Below are 19182 nucleotides of genomic sequence, written 5' to 3'. Positions count from 1 at the left end.
ATTGTTCAATGGAAACTGCAACAGCAATGCGTGTTTCCAACTGCATTAACTTTTATCCATTCTGTGGTCTATCTTTAACACTGCCTATTTCAAATGCACATTTACCCAAGCCAACATTGTTGTTTTGTGATGGCGGCTTATTACCGAAACATATCGCTAATTAGCTTCATTGTTTGATTCATATGTTGTTCATGAACCTCTTAAACTTATCATTAACTACTCCTCGATGCTGTAACTACTCATGTCAACCATTTTTGCACAACTGTCTTTTGCTCAGAGTGTGTGACGTAAAAAACTGTTGCCAACTGATCCCAATGAAAATACCATATGTTCTAAACAAATCTCCTAACTCATACTTTTCATTAACTTTAAGGGTACGGTGACTTCCTGACCACCTGTACATAGTTATAAATAAAGTTTTTTTTTAAATACCTCATACCATGAAAACTCTTATGTTACCATGGGATATAGGAAATTTTTACTAATGATTCTAAAATTTTAACTATTTTTTTTTTTAAATAACTATATTTTATTTATAATTGTGAATTTTACAAAAAATTGGTCTGCTGATGATTGAGTTAAAGCTCTGAAAGCACTATAGATAGATGAGTGTTCGTACCTTTCATTCAGTGACGGCTTGCATATAGGCACTTAGGAACTGCAGCACTCCTATTTCCACTAGATATTAATTCCTTTTTTCTTTAATTCTTTTTATGTACTTGTACAATATATAATCCCTGAGCTTAATGTTAGTAGCCATTTCACAACTTATGAAAAAGATACAAAAATCTTTGTATGAAACTGTGCTTTTCACAGTTCCAGCAGTGTGGTGTTTGGTTGTTCTGCATGTGCACACATAGGAAGTTACACACAAGGCTATAAGGGAGAGAGAGCACTGTCGCTCCCGCAGTGCTGACCCTTGCATGCTGGTGGAAGGTATTTTTTTTTCTGCATCTGTTGTGCTTAAAACCATGTACCTTATTCTTGAATGTGATATAGTGTAGAATTAAATTATTATCCTGCTTCTAGTTACTCTGATCGATTCTTTTTTTTATAGAAAACTTTAACATTTTATAGATGTTTGTTTCCTCTTAGAAAATTATGAAACAAAAGCTAAACATTTTCTGGAGCAACATCGCCACTAATTTTAGCTATGAGCTGCCACTGCTTTTATTGTACCTAGTGGATTTAAGTATTTATTTTTTAATAATTATTTGATAAGAGGTATGTAATGTTTGAAAAAGTAAAAATATAATACAATATTATTTTTATAGCCTCCGCAAAGTACAGAATTAGAGAACACTCCTACCTTTACTTTTTTATGTTCATCAAAATGTTTTCAAGCCAAAGCCCATCTTCGATGATATTTCTTATTTTAATAAATTCTTCTTTGTTTACATTTACGCATTAATTTTAGCTTTTTACATTTTATTTTGTAAAAATTGCTTGTTAATAAAATTTAAAACATTTAAAAAATTTCAAAACAATTGTTCTGAAATTTTTAAAATGTAAAAAGCTAAAATTAATGTCTAAATGAAAACAAAGAAGAATTTATTAAAATAAAAAATATCATCGAAGAAGGGCTTGGGCCTGAAAACGTTTTGATGAATTTAAAAAAGTAGTTCTGTAATTCTGTACTTTGTGGAGGTTGAAAAAATATTATATTATATATAGTTATGTACAGAGAAAAAGAAATGGACTATAAAATATTTAATGTAAATAAATTAATGTATATAAAAACATATTTGTCTATGTATATATATATATATATATATATATAGACAAATATGTTTAAGACAAGAATGTTTTAAATTATGTACCAACAGAGGTATTTAGTGACGTGTGGCTGGCAGCATTGTGTTCCGCATGACCTCCCCTGTAACTACATGTTCTTGGATTGTTGATATCGCATTTAGTTTTCATGTTATTGTTATTATTATTAGAGTGCAACATGTTTAAATGTTAGTAGTGATTTTTGTAATGTGCGTTTTTCAGGAGGAACTATACAACGTAAAATTTTGCGTGAAACTGGACAAAACTCACAGAAACCCTTTAAGTTTTGAAAGAAGCTTACAGAGATGATGCTCTGGGTCATATGCAATGCTACGAATGATTTTTGTAATTTAAAACTGGTTGTCAGTCAATTGAAGATAACCCTCGACCAAGAAGATCTTCAACTGATGACACATGTTCAAGAAATTAATGGTCTCTTGTGTACAAATTGCCGATTGACTGTCAGAGAACTTCAGAAAGGGTTAGCATCTCAATTGGATCATGCCATGACATTTTGACTGAAAAATTGAACATGCATAGAGTTACAAAAGTTTGTTCCTTGTTTGATGACCTAACAGCAGAAAGAACATTGAGTGAACAAATGCTGGCAACTCCTTGAATAAGCCGATGATGAAACATTCATGCAAAGGATCGTAATGGGAGACGAAAGCTGGGGTTACGGCTATGACATTGAGACAAAAGTTCAATCATCAATAAATTGCACGTTAGAAAAATCACTATTAACACTTAAACATATTGCACCCAAATAACAATAACATGAACACTAAACGAGATATCAACAATCCAAAAACAGGTGGTTACAGAGGAGATTATGTAGAAGACATTGCTGTCAACTAAATGTTACTAAATTAAATATCTTTGTTGGTGCGTAAATAAAAAAGATTGGTCTATTTTTAAACAAACCTCGTGTTTATATATATATATATATATCTATATACACACACACACACATACAAACACGCACAAAACTGTAAATTTTTATAAAAGATTTTATTTTACTTGTCAGGGTCTGGCTGGTCTTGGTGACATTCAACGTCCAGCTGAAAAATTGAGTGTTTCACAGTCATCTGCATTAGCTGCAACTGGTGTTGTATGGTCAAGATACTCTCTTGTCATTATACCAAAGAACTGGAGTTTGTTCAGTGTGAATGTTTTTGTTGCTATTACTAATTTTTATCAACTTACAAGAGCCGTAAGGTAATAATTACTAATTAAGACAAATTTTATGTAAAATTAATTTTAGATTTTAGTCCATATATTTTTGGAAAACAATTGTGGATGTTTTTTAGGTATGCAAGTATGAATCTTCTTTTATTGCTTTTAGTAGATATAAGTTGCAGTCGATTCCACCTTTTAATACATTTTCTCAAAACGTGCGACTATTAGGCTGTTCTTTTGAACAGAGTGAAGCAAATGGAACTATTTTAAGTGCTACTGTTTTCTCCTGTACATTATTTTGCTACATCTGTATAAACGTTCTTAAAAAAAATTCATAAAATAAAAATGTAGTTCTAAATTATTTTGGGAAAAATATTATCATCATGGTTTGTACAGTGTCAGTAAAATAATGGTGAAGTTGCAGCCAGTTACAGTTTTGGAACAAGCATGACTTGAATTGTATGCCAAAGTAAAGAGAAATGGCAAAGTTTTCGATTCGTAAACAAGTTCTATACCAGCACATATGTGCTTTGTTACAAGCTCAGTAGCTGTATGCAGCTTGTTAGTCACCATGATTACGATTCAGAATATTTGGTGTGTTTTGTGATTTGTTAAGTTTAAGTTAGCTACACTTAGATATAAACAATATTTGCATAGCCTGAAAAAAATCAGCGCATAAGTGTTCTGTAGAGTTGAGTGTTCCAAAAACAACTATTCACTTACATTTAAAAACAACTATGTTTAATTGATTATAAAATTCAGATGTTATGAAAGGTTATCCAAAGGACAAAAATTTAAACGATCTGAATTTTCTACTGACAGGATAGGTTTTATCATGATAGGGAATTTTTAAACGAGTTTTTATTTTCAGAAATTAAGCTACATTTCATGATGAGTACATCAACAAAACTTTATTTTGTTCTACATTATAAAACCCCCTCTCTGATCTCTGAATGTCTTTAGGTATAACTGTTAAACCTTCCCTTTTAGTCTAAGGTAGGCGTCTCCAAACTACAGCCTGTGAGCACCACCAATCCAGCCCATCGACATGCCCAATAACCGGCTACAGTTTATTTTGATTACATTGTAAAATTATTTAAAAAGTATGTAAATCATACAAAATAATCAGATGTTTTTATTTAACGACCGATTAAGAAATACAATAACTAACATACATAATGAAATTGAATATTTTAAGTAATTAATGATATGAAATTTATCTCCAAAACAACAGTAAGTGACGTACATAGGTAATTCCCATAATGAAATTAAACATTACAATTATGATTATTGAGATTTAAGTAGCTGTAACTTTCCACTGACAACTGTTTGCAGTTGTGGAGTTTATTCATGGAAATTGTCAATGGTGACTTCAAATGATAATCGGTTAATTTGGGTCTATAAATATTTTTTATATATTTCATTTTGGAGAATATTTTTTCACGTATATGAGTAGTGCCGAAAGCAGAAAAAAAGACACGAGCAAATTTATGCACCTGATCAAACTGTGTGAGTGGAAGACGCTTATAAAATTCCAGCAATGATGATTTAAATATTTTTCTTTAAAAATATCGCTGCACTGCAAATCAGTCATTTCCAATTTAAGTTCTGAAAAATCTTAGTACTGTTTAAATTAAGTTTTAATTTTTTTTTGACTCTTGGGTCACTTCAAATGGATTGACCAAGTTGCTGCTTTTGGTTCAGCATTTACTTTCTTAAACAACAATTACTGAGATTTCAACTTGCATTTCAAAGATTCATATTTTTCTAACCGTAGGCTTCCTGTAAATCTGGAGTAATTCTGAGAATGTTTAGTCTCATAATGACATTTTATATTGTATTCTTTGAGAACTGATATTGTTTTTTTGCAAATTATACACATTACCTTATTACTTGACTCGATCACAAATATTGATATCCCCATTGCTCTTTAAATGTTCTGCACTCACTCTCTATCGTTCGTTTCTTTTCCATATTTATGCAAATCCACACAAAAGAGACATAACTTCAAATCAAAATAATGCCAATTAATACTATTAAATTACACTTTTAATTAATTAATTAAATTAAACTCCCACAATTAAACACACTGTATTTTCACTGAAAAACCATAGTCACAAAACACACTAGTCGCACTACGTATAACTTTTCAGATCGCTGCACTACTGTAGTTTTTCGACATCCTGCACTTATTTCTCTACTCCACAAAATTTCACTACTATACATTTAGCATGGTCGTAAGTAGTCGTAACAATACGTAATGCACAGCACACTCATCGGCTACCTCTGCCGCAATGAAATGTCCTTGCTCATAAGTACCAATTGAAATTATGAACGGAGTGGAGTCCACCCTCGGTCCCTGTGCCATAGATATCTCACTCGCCAGCTAGTCCTGAAATGAAAATTTGCACGTATTTCTAAACTACGGTAGGATGGTATCATGAGCTAGTTAGCTCTAGGCTCTCAAGGTTCCAAGGTTGTGGACGAGTCAGTATGGCCCTTAGGCTAGAATATTTTGAGACCTCTGGTCTAAGGACTAGAATGACCACCTCTCTTGTACCTCTATACTATTCCTGAGATTGAACTGGCCTCAACTAATACACCTTCACATGATTTATAAGCACATTAAAGTGATTGTGTGATAGTTCTCACCTGTATTTGCTATTGCATTCTTATTAAAATCTATAAATTCCAGTTTTACTTCTTCATATACCAACAGGTAATTCAGATGTATTTCATCAATTCCTATGATATAATTCTTGCTTAATTTTTTAAAACTATTTTCATACTGTATATCATGATAGTATTTTTAAACGTATCCTGCAACAAAAATAATTACTTTAATGAGAGCTGAAATAGCATTAAGCAGATAGTTCTCATGTTGAAATTGATCATAGATTGTTTTATTATAATAATTTTTGTTTTTATTATAATAATTTTAATTCTGAAGTGTTACTTCTTGTATTAAAACCTTTAAAGAAAGTTATAGAACATTTCAATTATAATAATGAAGAAAAGCAAGGTTCCCTTTTGTATAATTTCTGTATTTTGTGGAGATTTTCTTCAGTAAATTTTAATACTTAATAACAATAACAGTAGGAACAACTTTCATTTCGGTATGAAATATATAGAATTCATAATGTTTTACAGATGTAACCTTCAGAGAAAAACATTTGCTTAGTGATTAATGTAATACTTATTAGTTATTAATAAATACAAAAAAATAAATAAAATTTGTGATGCAAAAAGTTTAAAAAAATAGTGATTTAAAAAAATTTTGTGGGCAAAAGTTATTTTGTTGAAAGGTGTAGTGCAGTAGTGTAATTAAAATAATTTAAGTCAACCACAGAATGCCGTATAACTTATTCATTTTATTACTATTTGTTTTATATTTTATGGTTAATGCATTATGTTATGAATGGATAGATACATTTTATCTAAAATATTGTAATATTAAATAAATATTTTTATCTATATAATTGTTTTTTTTCAATTCCATTTTATTAATTTGATTTAAATTTTGTCTAATGCTTAATAAAATAGTTTTTCCTCTCGCTCTCTGTCTGTCTGTCTGTCTCTCTCTCACTCTGTGTATGTGTGTGCACTCACACACACACACAGAGATATATATATATAATTTTTATAAAGTCAATACTTACAAGACCCATATTCCTCTGTACCAATATATTGTATTTTTTATAATCAAAAACCAATTTGAACAACCCAAGAGTACAAAATTACAAAGTAAACAAAATGACATTTACCTTATTTTTCTTTTCCTTATTCCAATAGCACTTTTGTGGGATCCTGCAACATCAGTTGTATTTATAAATTATATAAAATTACATATCAAAACATAACAATTTTTTTAGAAAAAATTAAAATTGAAATTACTATCATATATAGAAAACATGAAGTCAATAGAATAATTACGAGATTTATACCATGTAACCTGACCAGCCAATGTTACCTTATGTAGTCTTAGGTTACATGGTATGAATCTTATAATTATTTTATTTTTAAAGTTAATTTTAAATTTTTATTCTTAATTGATGTCATATTTAAATGTATGTAATATTTATTTTATTGACTTAATGTTTTCTGTATATGATAATAATTTTAATTTTGATTTTTTCTAAAAAAATTGTTGTTTTGATTATAATTTTATATAATTTATATACAACTGATATGCAGGATCCTGTGAAAGAGCTATTGAAATAAAGAAAAGAAAAATAAGGTAAGTGTCATTTAATTTACTTTGTAATTCTGTACTTGACTTGTTCAAGTTGGTTTTTGATTATAAAAAATACAATATATATATCCTTTTTTTATCTTCCAAGGCAGTTTTTGGTTATTATTTATGAGAAATTATTGTCAGTGGATTACATGCTTGTAGAAATAGGAACTTGTACTATACTACCACTATTTTGGCAGGTGGTAGATATTATATATATACGAGGGCTGTCCAGAAAGTAACTTATGTTTTGAAAAGCACAAGCTTTTCAATTCCTTCTCTGTAGAAATCTGCCGCCTTAGATTTTTGGCACCCACCTTGCACGTAACTTGTGATAACCAAGCTTCCCTGATACAATTTCATGCAAGTCTGGGGGAAATGCAGCAAGAGTTCTGTAACTGTAATGCGGCGATTTTCACAAATTTTATCGTTGATTTTCATCGTCAGTTCATGAGTCACAAGGCTAGGCCGACCACTGTAGTAGTATAAAATTGTTTACTGGTTTATGTTATTTATTATAACCTGCACACACTGACATAAACCTGATTAAATACTACTGACATTGTTTAACAAACCAATGAAATTACTGTTACTGTATTTTTTTGGCTCACATTTAATATATTAATGTTTGCGATTACTGATGGTAATATAATTTTATAAACCAAACATATAAGGTGAATACATTTTCCAAACTGTAAACTTAAGTATGCAAGTACAGGGATGAAAGGTTTTGTGTAAAAGATGTTAAAAAAATATTTTATTCAAATTCACAATTATACATTATATTAATCACTTCTGGAAAGGATAAGTATGCTAATTCATTGATAATAAAAATAACTATTCTAATTTACCTAGAATGATGGAGAAAAGTCATGGAAAAACCTTGATCAGAATATTATCACAAAATACAAAATTTTTTGTAAAAAGTGGGTAAAATTTTTATTAATCTGTAAAACTAATAAATGTATGAAATAATTTTTAAGTAAATATGTGAAGATAAAAAGTAAAAGCAGTACAAAATGAAATCTAGGAGGAATTAATTAGTTCAGTCTGTACTACTTGCAAGTTTTAAAATAAGGATACAGAAAATTCAGTTTTTTGTAGTATTATTTAAAACACACCAAAAAAATAAAGTTAATTTTGTAAAAGAAGATTCTTTAATTTAGTTTTAAATGATTCTGCGAAAGATCATTTTGATGGGTTAGTAATTTAATAAAGATTAAAAGTGAAGCACCTAACAGGTTGAAGCAATGTGCTGCATAAAAATAATTTTGTAATCTGGTTTGACACAAATGTTTTTGTGGCAAAGAAGCATTTTCATGAAATTTGTAATTACAATATAATTATGTGAGAAAATTAAAATTTCCTAAATTCAGTCTTCCTGATTCTTAGGTGCCTCAGAGTGATTAGAAATCCAGTATTTTGTATTCCAAAAACTGTCACATTTTTAACGAGTCCCAAGATATATTTTGGATGGGAATGTATGTAGATAATAAATATCTTATAATTATATCTTAGCACTTCATTTAAGATTTTGTTACAAATAAAAAGTCCTAGCAGAATTTATCATGTTAAAACATGCAACAAAATTTCATATTATTGTAAATGAAATAACTGCTATTATTATAAGTACGCCATAAATGCTGTATGTATATATATTATAACTGCCAGCTTAGAATTTTCTAATCTTTTCAGATATAGTTTCAGTATTATGATACATAAAGAATGATAAAATATTTTAAGAATAACCCTTCTAAAAAGGATATTTAGTCTGAAAAAGTGTTTCATAGAATTGTTATAGAGAAATGAAATTTCAACTGTTTGTTTACAAACTTTTAATGGTATACTAATTTCAACTGCTGTTAAGGTACGGTTAACCAGCTTCTCTAATACCATAGTAGTAGAAGTTATAAACACATTAAAATAGTATAAATTAAAAATTATATATAAAACAGCTGTTTTTTTGTTATTTAGAATTGTAAATTTTAGATCTTGTTAGAACTTTTAAGTTACAGTAGAAATTTTTATTTTATTTTTGTGTAATTAATCCTGGCTTCATTTGTATTTTACAGAAATTATGTGATATAGTGTGTGATTTGGTTCTAGAAGAACCAAACATTATGCCCGTATCAACACCTGTAACTGTATGTGGTGATATTCATGGACAAGTTTGCTTATTTATTTTTTTAATAAATTGCATTACTTCATTTTAAAAACCACTTTGATTGATGAAGCAATTAAACAGTTAGATGAATAAATATTCAATGATATCGATTACTGAAATGAGCTGGATCCAATTAAACATACAGCCTACAATTCAACAAATGATTATAATAACCAATGTAGATGTAAACAGGATTTTCAGAAAATATATATGAACAACCACATAAAACTGCCAAAAGTGAAAATTAAAGAAACATTCACAACAAAATATGGTGACACATTCTCGTCCATATCTTTTTATTTATGACGACATATATTTATCAGTATCATGAACCGACAAGCAAAAATGCAAATGCTTTTCAATTTATTACAGACTGGAGATTTGTAAGCTGAGGTTACATCACTAAATTATTTGATAAAACCAAAATTTAAAATATCTTTCATCCCCTGTAACATAAATTACAATGAAATGAGAAAAAAAAGTAAAATACCTGTTGCTGCTGGAGTTGTAAATAGAAGCTGTTGTGTAACAGGCATTACTCTTTTCAATGCAAGCAATTCTTGAGTTTCAATACTGCCAAGTACTAGGAACCAACCAGGTTCTACTGCTTTAGAAAATTTAGGTGCATGTCCTTTTCTCTCTCTAGAAATAATTTCAATAGATATACAAGTTTAGAAAAAATAAATAACTAGCTTTGTTTTAAATATGATATGCTTAATAAAATAAGCGCTGTAATAAATTATTATAAACCTGAATGTACATATAGTGAAAAACTGGCAAGTTTTGTGTTGAAAGATACATTTTTTATGCAGCAGACATTATCAGTTTACATATAATTAATCTACAAAATTAATGAATCTTTACCATGAATTGATTAACAATTAATTAGTAATTATTCATTCACATTTTTAAAGAAAGGTTTCTAATATAAATAATTATCACTACGGATAATTTTGTTTTCAACAGCAAGTTGCGTGTGGCTGAATAGAATATATCACACAGTAATTTTAATTACTGCAGCAATATTCTGTCATTACCAAAACAAACAACTTAATTAAAAAGGTATATGTACAGGACTAATCATCACAGTATACGATGATATTGGGGGATGATTGTATAATGTCATGATTTAACCTCAAACTTCTATTAATAAGATCATTTTATCTTATCTAGTGGTCATTGGTAACCAGATAATCATGAACTCGCTTCACAATAATGTTTAGATGGTTTCAATATTTTATGCACTTTGAATTTTTAAACTAACCAAAAACAGCAGCACTTTTTTCATACTACATATTCCTGCACAGTTAACAGAGATGGCACAGGGTTAGACTTGTCTCCTCAAGTATGAGGAAACAATACTAATAAAGGAAAAAAAAATTGCAACAATTGACATAACTGTAATAACAGTATGTATGTCAAAACTCTTAAAATCAACTTGTACTGCTTTAAGTTTTAGATATGGAAAAGTGTCTTTTCTGTATAGTTATAATTACAGACAACTGAATTAGGTAAACATTATTAATGTGGACTCTCTTAGTAACTCGCTAGTTTTATTAATTAGTATAGAGGTAAATCTTTAAATGCTTGTGGAAAATTTATTTTACCTAGTTTGATTTAACCTAATCATTTTAATGCAAAGTGTATATTCTTGATCAGCATGAAGAACAGTAGGAGGTCCTATATCATTTCTGCTAATTTTTCTGTCTTTATCTTCTTCTTCACCTTCCCAACAGCCACGAACAAAAAACTCTAATTTTAGATCAGGTAGTTCTCTTATCACTTTATATATCTAAAAACAAAACAAAAGAATTGATGTAATATATATAAGAGATATAGTAATAAATTAAAATGTAATGATGCATATAAAAAAATGTGTGATGTCTTACATTTTAGGCGAAAATCAAAAAAACGATTATAGAATTTCTTTAAGATAGAATATTTTCAATTGAATTAATTAAAAACATTGTACATAGAAATCCTAAATCTCAAATATTTTAAAAATATGTGGGCTTATTCAATTCAAATCAATAACGTTAGAAAAAAGTTTTTTCTTCGCTGAAATAGTTTAATATCTTTTTCTTAGATATTATAATAATGCAGTAAAAACTGAGAAAATACAGAAATTAAAAGTATAGGATGGTTTAAAAATAAAACAAAATTGGGTAGTTTACAAACAAATATATATTTTTCTTAAGTCAATACTTATGACCCATATTCCTCTACACCAATATATTGTATTTTTTATAATCAAAAATCAATTTGAACAACCCAAGTACAGAATTATAAATCAAATGAAGTGACTTTTTTTTTCTTTATTCCAATAGCACTTTCACACGATCCTGCATCAAACTAGATTTTTAGAACACATTAGAAATTATAAAAACGGTAAACTGGGTTTATGTAATGTTACCTTATTGATAAAAAATATTCTGTATCTGATATTCAGAAAATCAAGAAATTTAATTTAAATAATATAATTAATAAAATTATAATTAATAATAATATAATTGACTATATTATAATTTGAATAGAATATCTTTCTTAAATGAATAAATAATTACATACTGGAAAAAATTATTAAAAAAAAGCATCAAAAGTATAATTTTTACATAACCAGGAAGACTATAGAATTGTTGGCATTAGAGAGTTAACAATTATTTCATTATCTATCAACTGCATATTCTCTTATCACATTCAAGTAATAAAAAGTATAGTTGATGATTTTACATTTGGTTTGAATAATGTGTGGTAGGTATAGTCTTTTGTTTAACGCTCTCGTTTTTGTTTAATACAGAGCATTAAACAAAAACAAGATTATACTGAGAGTGCTCTAATTCTTACCACACTGTACACAGTCAACTTTTAATTTTTGTACAATTAGTGTTTTCTATAGAATTTTTTAATTTTTATACATTTGACCACATTTTTAGAATTACATGTGTACTGCCAATTATTTAGAAATTACAAGATTTTTCTAAGTATTTATCTTTCATCTGTGTGAAAAACACATGAGCAGATGTCAGTATGCCTTTGCCACAATTATAATTTGTTATTATACTTATATTACAGATCTAGTGATCCGTAGTTAACATGTACAACAAATCTATTTATCAAATTTACAAGAAATAGCAGTAACATTAAAAATACAATAGTATCTTATCAAAACTACATTTAACATAATTAGTTCTAATTATGTTTTTGTCACAAACATTAAAGAATAAAATAAGCAGAATCATTTAAGTGGCTCAGAAAATAAAATTAATATTATTTACCAGAACAACAGCAATTCCCTGATTATCAAACTGTGGTCGACCAGCATGGCCCATCATTTGCAATATATCAGTAATGGGCATGTCCACATATCTTTTGACTTTACCATCATAATATTCAGTCCCTTTAACAACGACAAGATGTGCTGGAAAATTAACACCCCAAGCTAATGTAGCAGTTGCAATTAATACCTGTGAAAAATTAGTTATGAGCATGTAAACTTTACATAGCAAGATGATGCTATACAGAACAATACATTATATAACTGTAACAAAAGTATAAATAAAATTAGCACTAGTTTATAAGTGCGGCATAACAGTAGACTTCAATTTAAAAGAAAATAAAGATGTAATTTCCTATGCCCAGACTAAAGTTATTATTGAAGTTTATACTATATTATCTATCATATTCATCAAAAAATTACAATTATTTCATTATCTATCAACTTCACAATCGCTTAACATACTCAGATAAAAAAAAAATTGCAGTTTCTATGATGATTTTACATTTCGTTCGAATAATGTAAGGTACGTAATGTCTAGTTTTTGTTTAATGCTCTAGATTCTTACTAAGGCTTCGTACCATACAGTACAACAATCAACTTTTAATTTTTGTATAATTAGTGTTTTCTACATAATTTTTTAATATTTATAGATTTGACCACATTCTGATTTGTATAAGTATTTGCCTTTCATCTGAATGAAAAAACTGAATGAACTTGAACTGAATGAAAACTTTCATCTGGATGAAGTTATGAGGAGAAATGGAATATTCCACAGAAGATAAGTAAAAGGAGCAGAGAAGAAAAGGAATATTCCGTGGAAGACAAGGAAAAAGAGTGGTACAGCAGGGATAGATGATGATAAGGATGATTCTTGTTTATAACGTAGACCCAAGAGCCTAGAGTTGATTGAATAAGTTATGTTCATATATAAATACATTAATGGACGAAATGATTCCGGAACCGATTTAAACTTTCTCCATACTTAAAATCTCAATTAAAAAAATCGGTTTGCGCCTCCACGTTGGTTTGTCTGGATAACCAGTTAGAAACGTGGAGATTTCTACTGGTGAACTAAATCGGAATCACCTCTCTGGATCACATCCAGAGTTGTAACTCGGGAATTTATTCCCACCCAAGGCTGACTTGCCTTTGAAAGTCAAATATGGAAGGTCTTTTAAGAAAAAATCCACCGTCTGGTAAATACCAGAGAAGGCTGCACTCGGATCCGGTGGGCAGCTGCTTAAAAGATAACAATGAATCGGAGCGTTTGGAAACACCCAAAAACAACACAACTTCAAAATTGAGGATAAGACACAAGCAAATAAACTACATTGCCACTCACAACATTAATTCTCTAACTCAACCCGGCAAACTAAAAACTCTAACAGACATAATGGACAAACAAAATATCCTAATCGCAGGACTTCAAGAAATGAGAAACACCGATCGAGAGCCGTTTGAATCTCAGGGTTACAGAATTTACAAAGGAATCCCCGGGAAACGTGTGATGAAGAATTGCCCACAGTTCGGAACAGGATTTGCAATCAATCTTAAAATAATTGACTCGGTCGTAGAATTTAAGTCTTACTCCCCCAGGATTTCAACCTTAACCCTAAAATCAGCCAATAAATTCTACACCATAATAAATGTCCATGCTCCCACCAATGACAAAAACAATCTTAAAAAAGATAGAGAAGAGATGGACAAATTCTGGGAACTTCTTGACCAAACTGCAAACAACATAAATAAGACCCACACGAAGATTTTAATAGGGGACTTTAATGCCCAACTTGGTAAAGAACGAAGATATCGTGATATTATCGGAAAATGGCCTGCCCAAAAGAAAACTAACAAGAACGGCCAAAGACTTGTCGAATTTTGCAGAAACCATAATATGATCTCAAAATCCACCTATTTTATGAGAAAACCAAACAAATTGAAGACTTGGAAACACCCAGATTGGAAAAAAGGAGAATGGCAACTGGATCATGTTTGCATGGACCGGAATTATCACAAGGAGATTTATAATGTAAAAGTCTTGAGAGGAACAGATACTGGATCGGACCATTACTTAATTAAAGTTAAAATAAAATTCACCCCGCATAAAAAGAAAAAATCCCAACCTAAAAACAAAAGAGCTTATGATCCACATAAATTAATAAACAATGCCATCTTTGAAGAAACAAAAAAAAAAATCAAATTAACTAATAATTTAAAAGAACTGACATCCCAACTGAAAGAAATAGCTGAAGAACTAGCCCCTATAAACCCAAGAAAAAAACACCAATGGTGGAATGAAGAATGTGACAAAGCAGTCAAAGACCGACACCGGGCTTGGATCAACCACCAAACCCAGAAAACTGAAGAATCTAACCATGAATTCACCAAACAAAGGAAAATAACTCAGAAAATTATAAGAGGAACCAAACGACAAGCCCAAAAAAACTTGATTCAGCAAATAGAAGAAAGTTCCAAGAAAACTAATTTCCGAGACTATTATAAAATTTTTGGTCAGGCTCTTCAAAGATATGAACCACCCACCCTTATGCTGAGAGGAAAAAAAGGAAATATGGCCCACACCAATAAAGAAAATGCTGAAATTTTGGCAGAAACCTTCAATAGACTCCTCAACTGTGACGACCCCCCAGAGCTTTTTGAGATTGACACTGAAACTCCAGTTAAAACTTCACCAGTAAATATCAACCCGCCAACAATTCAAGAAGTTCTCGCAGCCTTAAATGAAATAAAAAACTACAAAGCAAGCGGAGAAGACCAGCTTTTCGCAGAACTCTGGAAACACTCATCAGTTTATTCAGTCAAAACTTCCCTACATCTATGCCTCGTGAAAATATGGAACGAAGAAAAACTTCCAGAACAGTGGACCACAGCCCTCATCCATCCATTACATAAAAAAGGGGATAAAACTAATCCTGAAAACTACAGAGGCATATCTCTCCTGGATTGCACATACAAAATCCTGTCGAGAATCATATACAACCGATGCAAAGACCAACTTGAACTGGAACTTGGGGAATACCAAGGGGGATTTAGGCCATGGAGAGGTTGCCCGGAGCAAATAATATCCCTAAAACTTATGATGGATTTATATAAAAGATGGAAAAAACAACTAATAATCACCTTCGTCGACTTTAAAAGGGCCTATGATTGTATACACCGACCATCCATGCTGAATATTCTGAGAAACCTGGGCCTTCACCCTAAACTCGTAAACATGATAAAATTAACTTTAACCAATACCCAATCCAGAGTGAAATTCAGAGGTGAACTCTCTCAACCCTTCTACATAAAAACTGGATTGAGGCAAGGAGACGGCCTCTCACCACTCCTTTTTAACTGCGCCATTGAATTTGTCATGAGAAAATGGTATGAAATAAATCCCAAAAATATAAAAATGGGTACTAAGAAAAACTCCATCACACTAAATTGCCTAGGATTTGCAGATGACCTCGCTCTTTTAGCAAATAATATTCAAGAAGCCAAAACACAAATCATGAGCCTTCAAAACCTAGCACAAAAGATAGGGCTTCATATCTCTTTCGAAAAAACTGAACTAATGGCCATAGATCCTCTGGTAATAGAGCGCATTACGGTAAACAATCAGAAAATTAAAATAGTAAAACAATTTAAATATCTAGGGGAAATAATAACTTATAATTTAAATGAAAAAGTGACATGGCAAAACAGGACAAATAAAATGATTAAATCCCAAAAATTAACTTGGTCAACATATAACAAAAAATGCCTTTCTGCTAAAACAAAACTTATAAAACTGTAGTACAGCCAGAAGTCACCTACGGAAGCGAGACTCTTTTCAAAATCACTCAGAAAAACCGAATTGAAAAAATTCTGAAAATAGAGAGGAGAATTGTCAGAACGTGTATCAATAAAAAACACCAAAAAGAAGGCCAATGGTGGATTGTGCCAAATGAGGTGGTGTATCGAGAAATAGAGCCTGTTACTGATACTATGCGGAAAAAAAGAATCTCTTTCTTCGGTCATCTCATAAGGACACCGCAAACAAGACTGTCAAGAAATATCATTGAAAAGCTCTGGTTCCAAAAGCTAGAAGTAGGATGGATCAAAGAAATTAGAGAAGATATGAAAGAATTGGGAATTTCCCTTACTGACCTACAGAATAAAACTGGAAAAATTACAAAGCTAAAAGATAAAAGCATTAGATTTAAACAAAAGACAGACAAACGACAAAATACAACGAAGAGGGTGTTTACGGATGAAGAAAAGAAAGCAAGATCTGAACGGATGAAGAAATACTGGGCAGCTCGAAAGAGTAAAATAACACGCTTTTCTCAGAAAAGATCCAACTAAAATTGACTTAAGTGGTACCATGTTGGCCGTAAAAGCATAATAATAATAATAATAAATACATTAATCCTATATATAAATTTAAGTCTGTAAAATATAAAATTATACTTATACTAGAATAAACATACCTATAATGGATTTACTTAACCTAATGTTAACAGGTCTCACTATATAACATTACTAATATAAACAAAATATCATTTTCAAGTAAAATCAAAATGATTGATAGTGTTTGAGAAGAGGGCACTCCCTCAAGAGAAATTAAAGGTGAGGTATGGAGGATAGAAAGGAAGAGAGATGATATGAAGACCAAAATATTACCGCTAAAATCAGAACTTGCATTTACACTAAACTGGGCACATCATAAAAAGAGAAATTTCCAGAGATTAAAGATCTATGGAGAGGAAGAATCTCAGGATATTCAGAGCACAAAAGGACATAGCTGCAGAAGATGGTTAAAAGACAAATTGCCTAACAAGTCCAAGAAAAATCCTAGTGTGCTTAGTTTCTCTGCTACAGTAGTAAATAAATACAATTAATATCAACCAAAAATGGTCAATGTCAACCATAGTTAATAAACTGAATTAATTAATAACCTGAATCTTTTGATTAACAAATAATTCTTCAACAGTTCTTCTATCTCTTTCTTGTAACCCAGCGTGATGCATACCAATACCAAATGCTAATGTCAGTTTCAGATTTGGATCTTTAACAGATCCAACAATTTGTTCCATTTCCTGAAAATAAGAATAATAAGAATAATAATAATACAAAAAGATTTGCTATTACAAATTTAAGAAATGACAAACAAAGTATTATAATGATAGTACTGGTGACTTAAGAAAAATTATATCTGTAGAAAGATAATGTTCTTTAAAAGAAATTAAACTTGCATTTTAATAAGTTAAAATATTAAAAATTAACACAATTTAAGCTGATGTTACTGACGGCAGTATTTTTCCAGTAAGGCAGATAAGATATTTAGAATATAATTGAAAGATAAATTGGAATTCCACCTGTTCATTAGTAAATCAGTGTTTGAGTGCATTAAAATGTCGTATGTTTTCATGAACATATAATTTAAAACCAAAAATAAATACAAAAAATACCCCATCTTAGCACACTTAAACATTACATAACAAATAAATATACCAAATACAAAATCCCTACTGAAAATATTCATGTTATATCTTTTTATAATTTCTGTTTAATTTTCAATTAATATTTTTTTACATTACTATTTATTCTTTTTAGTGGATTTGAATCCAAGACTGTTAAGAGATGCCACCATTTAATCACAGATGTTGATCATTTTTCATTTCATTAAGACTGTCATTCATACAAAAAGTTCACATAAAAATTGAGTTTCATGGTCATTCATTCATTCATGAAATTGTTTTGCTATAATTAAATTAGGAAATAATACTTTAAAAATTAATGTAATTACATAAATGTATTCGCAATTTATTTCTTTATACTTCATTAAAATGTGCTTATATATTTTCCAGAGCCATGTTTTGAGTTTCATGTTTATGATACGTGATTACATGATTACAATTTTTTTGAAAAAATATATATCAGGGGTGAGTGAAATGTAAGGCACTGTCGCTCATAACTCACAAATGGAGAGACAGATAAATGAAACAAATATAGCATAAAAGTGCATTTTACTTGCTACAAAAACTTACATTTGTTTTTCCACTTAATCACAATTTACAGATATACATACCGACCTCCACAATGTATCAGTTTTCTTATTCAGTCAATAAAGAATGCTGGTGGTCCTTCCTTCATTCATGATCTCACTATGTCTTTCAGTTCATCATCCATGGCAAAATTAATACCTTTAATAGCCTCTTTAACCACAGAAAGAAGATCGCAGAGTGCCAAATCACATGGTATAGAGGGTGTAGAATAAATTCAAATTTCAACTTCACAATAACCTTGGTGGTTGCATGCAATATGTATGGCTGAGCATTATCATGTTCCAGAATTATCAGCACCATGGATTGTTGAACATGACACACACACACTTCTTCTAAGGTATTTTGACTCTATGAGTCACACAGAATTTAGTCTACCCAGTTTTCACAAGAAAATATTAATATTTTAACACAGATTAATAATTATTAAATTTTTAGGTATATTTGTGACAGTTGATGAGACTTGGGTTCATCATTACACTCCCAAGACAAAACAGCAGTAAAAAAA

The 19182-nt window shown here is 30.1% G+C and overlaps 1 protein-coding gene across 1 annotated transcript in view; it reads right to left on the bottom strand.

Annotated features, from left to right (window-relative positions):
• Nucleotides 1-4071: 4071 nt before the first annotated feature.
• The window catches only part of LOC142321306 (activating signal cointegrator 1 complex subunit 3-like), a 38613-nt gene continuing 23502 nt past the window's right edge, over nucleotides 4072-19182 (bottom strand). The window contains exons 8-12 of the mRNA XM_075359301.1: nucleotides 17568-17708; nucleotides 12626-12814; nucleotides 10958-11142; nucleotides 9841-9992; nucleotides 4072-5772 (exon numbers count right to left, since the gene is read on the bottom strand). Of these exons, the coding sequence (XP_075215416.1) occupies nucleotides 5762-5772; nucleotides 9841-9992; nucleotides 10958-11142; nucleotides 12626-12814; nucleotides 17568-17708 (678 nt within the window). The 3' untranslated portion in view covers nucleotides 4072-5761. The remainder of the gene's footprint in view (nucleotides 5773-9840; nucleotides 9993-10957; nucleotides 11143-12625; nucleotides 12815-17567; nucleotides 17709-19182) is intronic.

This window comes from Lycorma delicatula, chromosome 3, assembly GCF_047948215.1.
Source record: "Lycorma delicatula isolate Av1 chromosome 3, ASM4794821v1, whole genome shotgun sequence".
Taxonomy (NCBI): Eukaryota; Metazoa; Arthropoda; class Insecta; order Hemiptera; family Fulgoridae; genus Lycorma; species Lycorma delicatula.
This window is presented reverse-complemented; position numbering and strand designations above follow the sequence as displayed.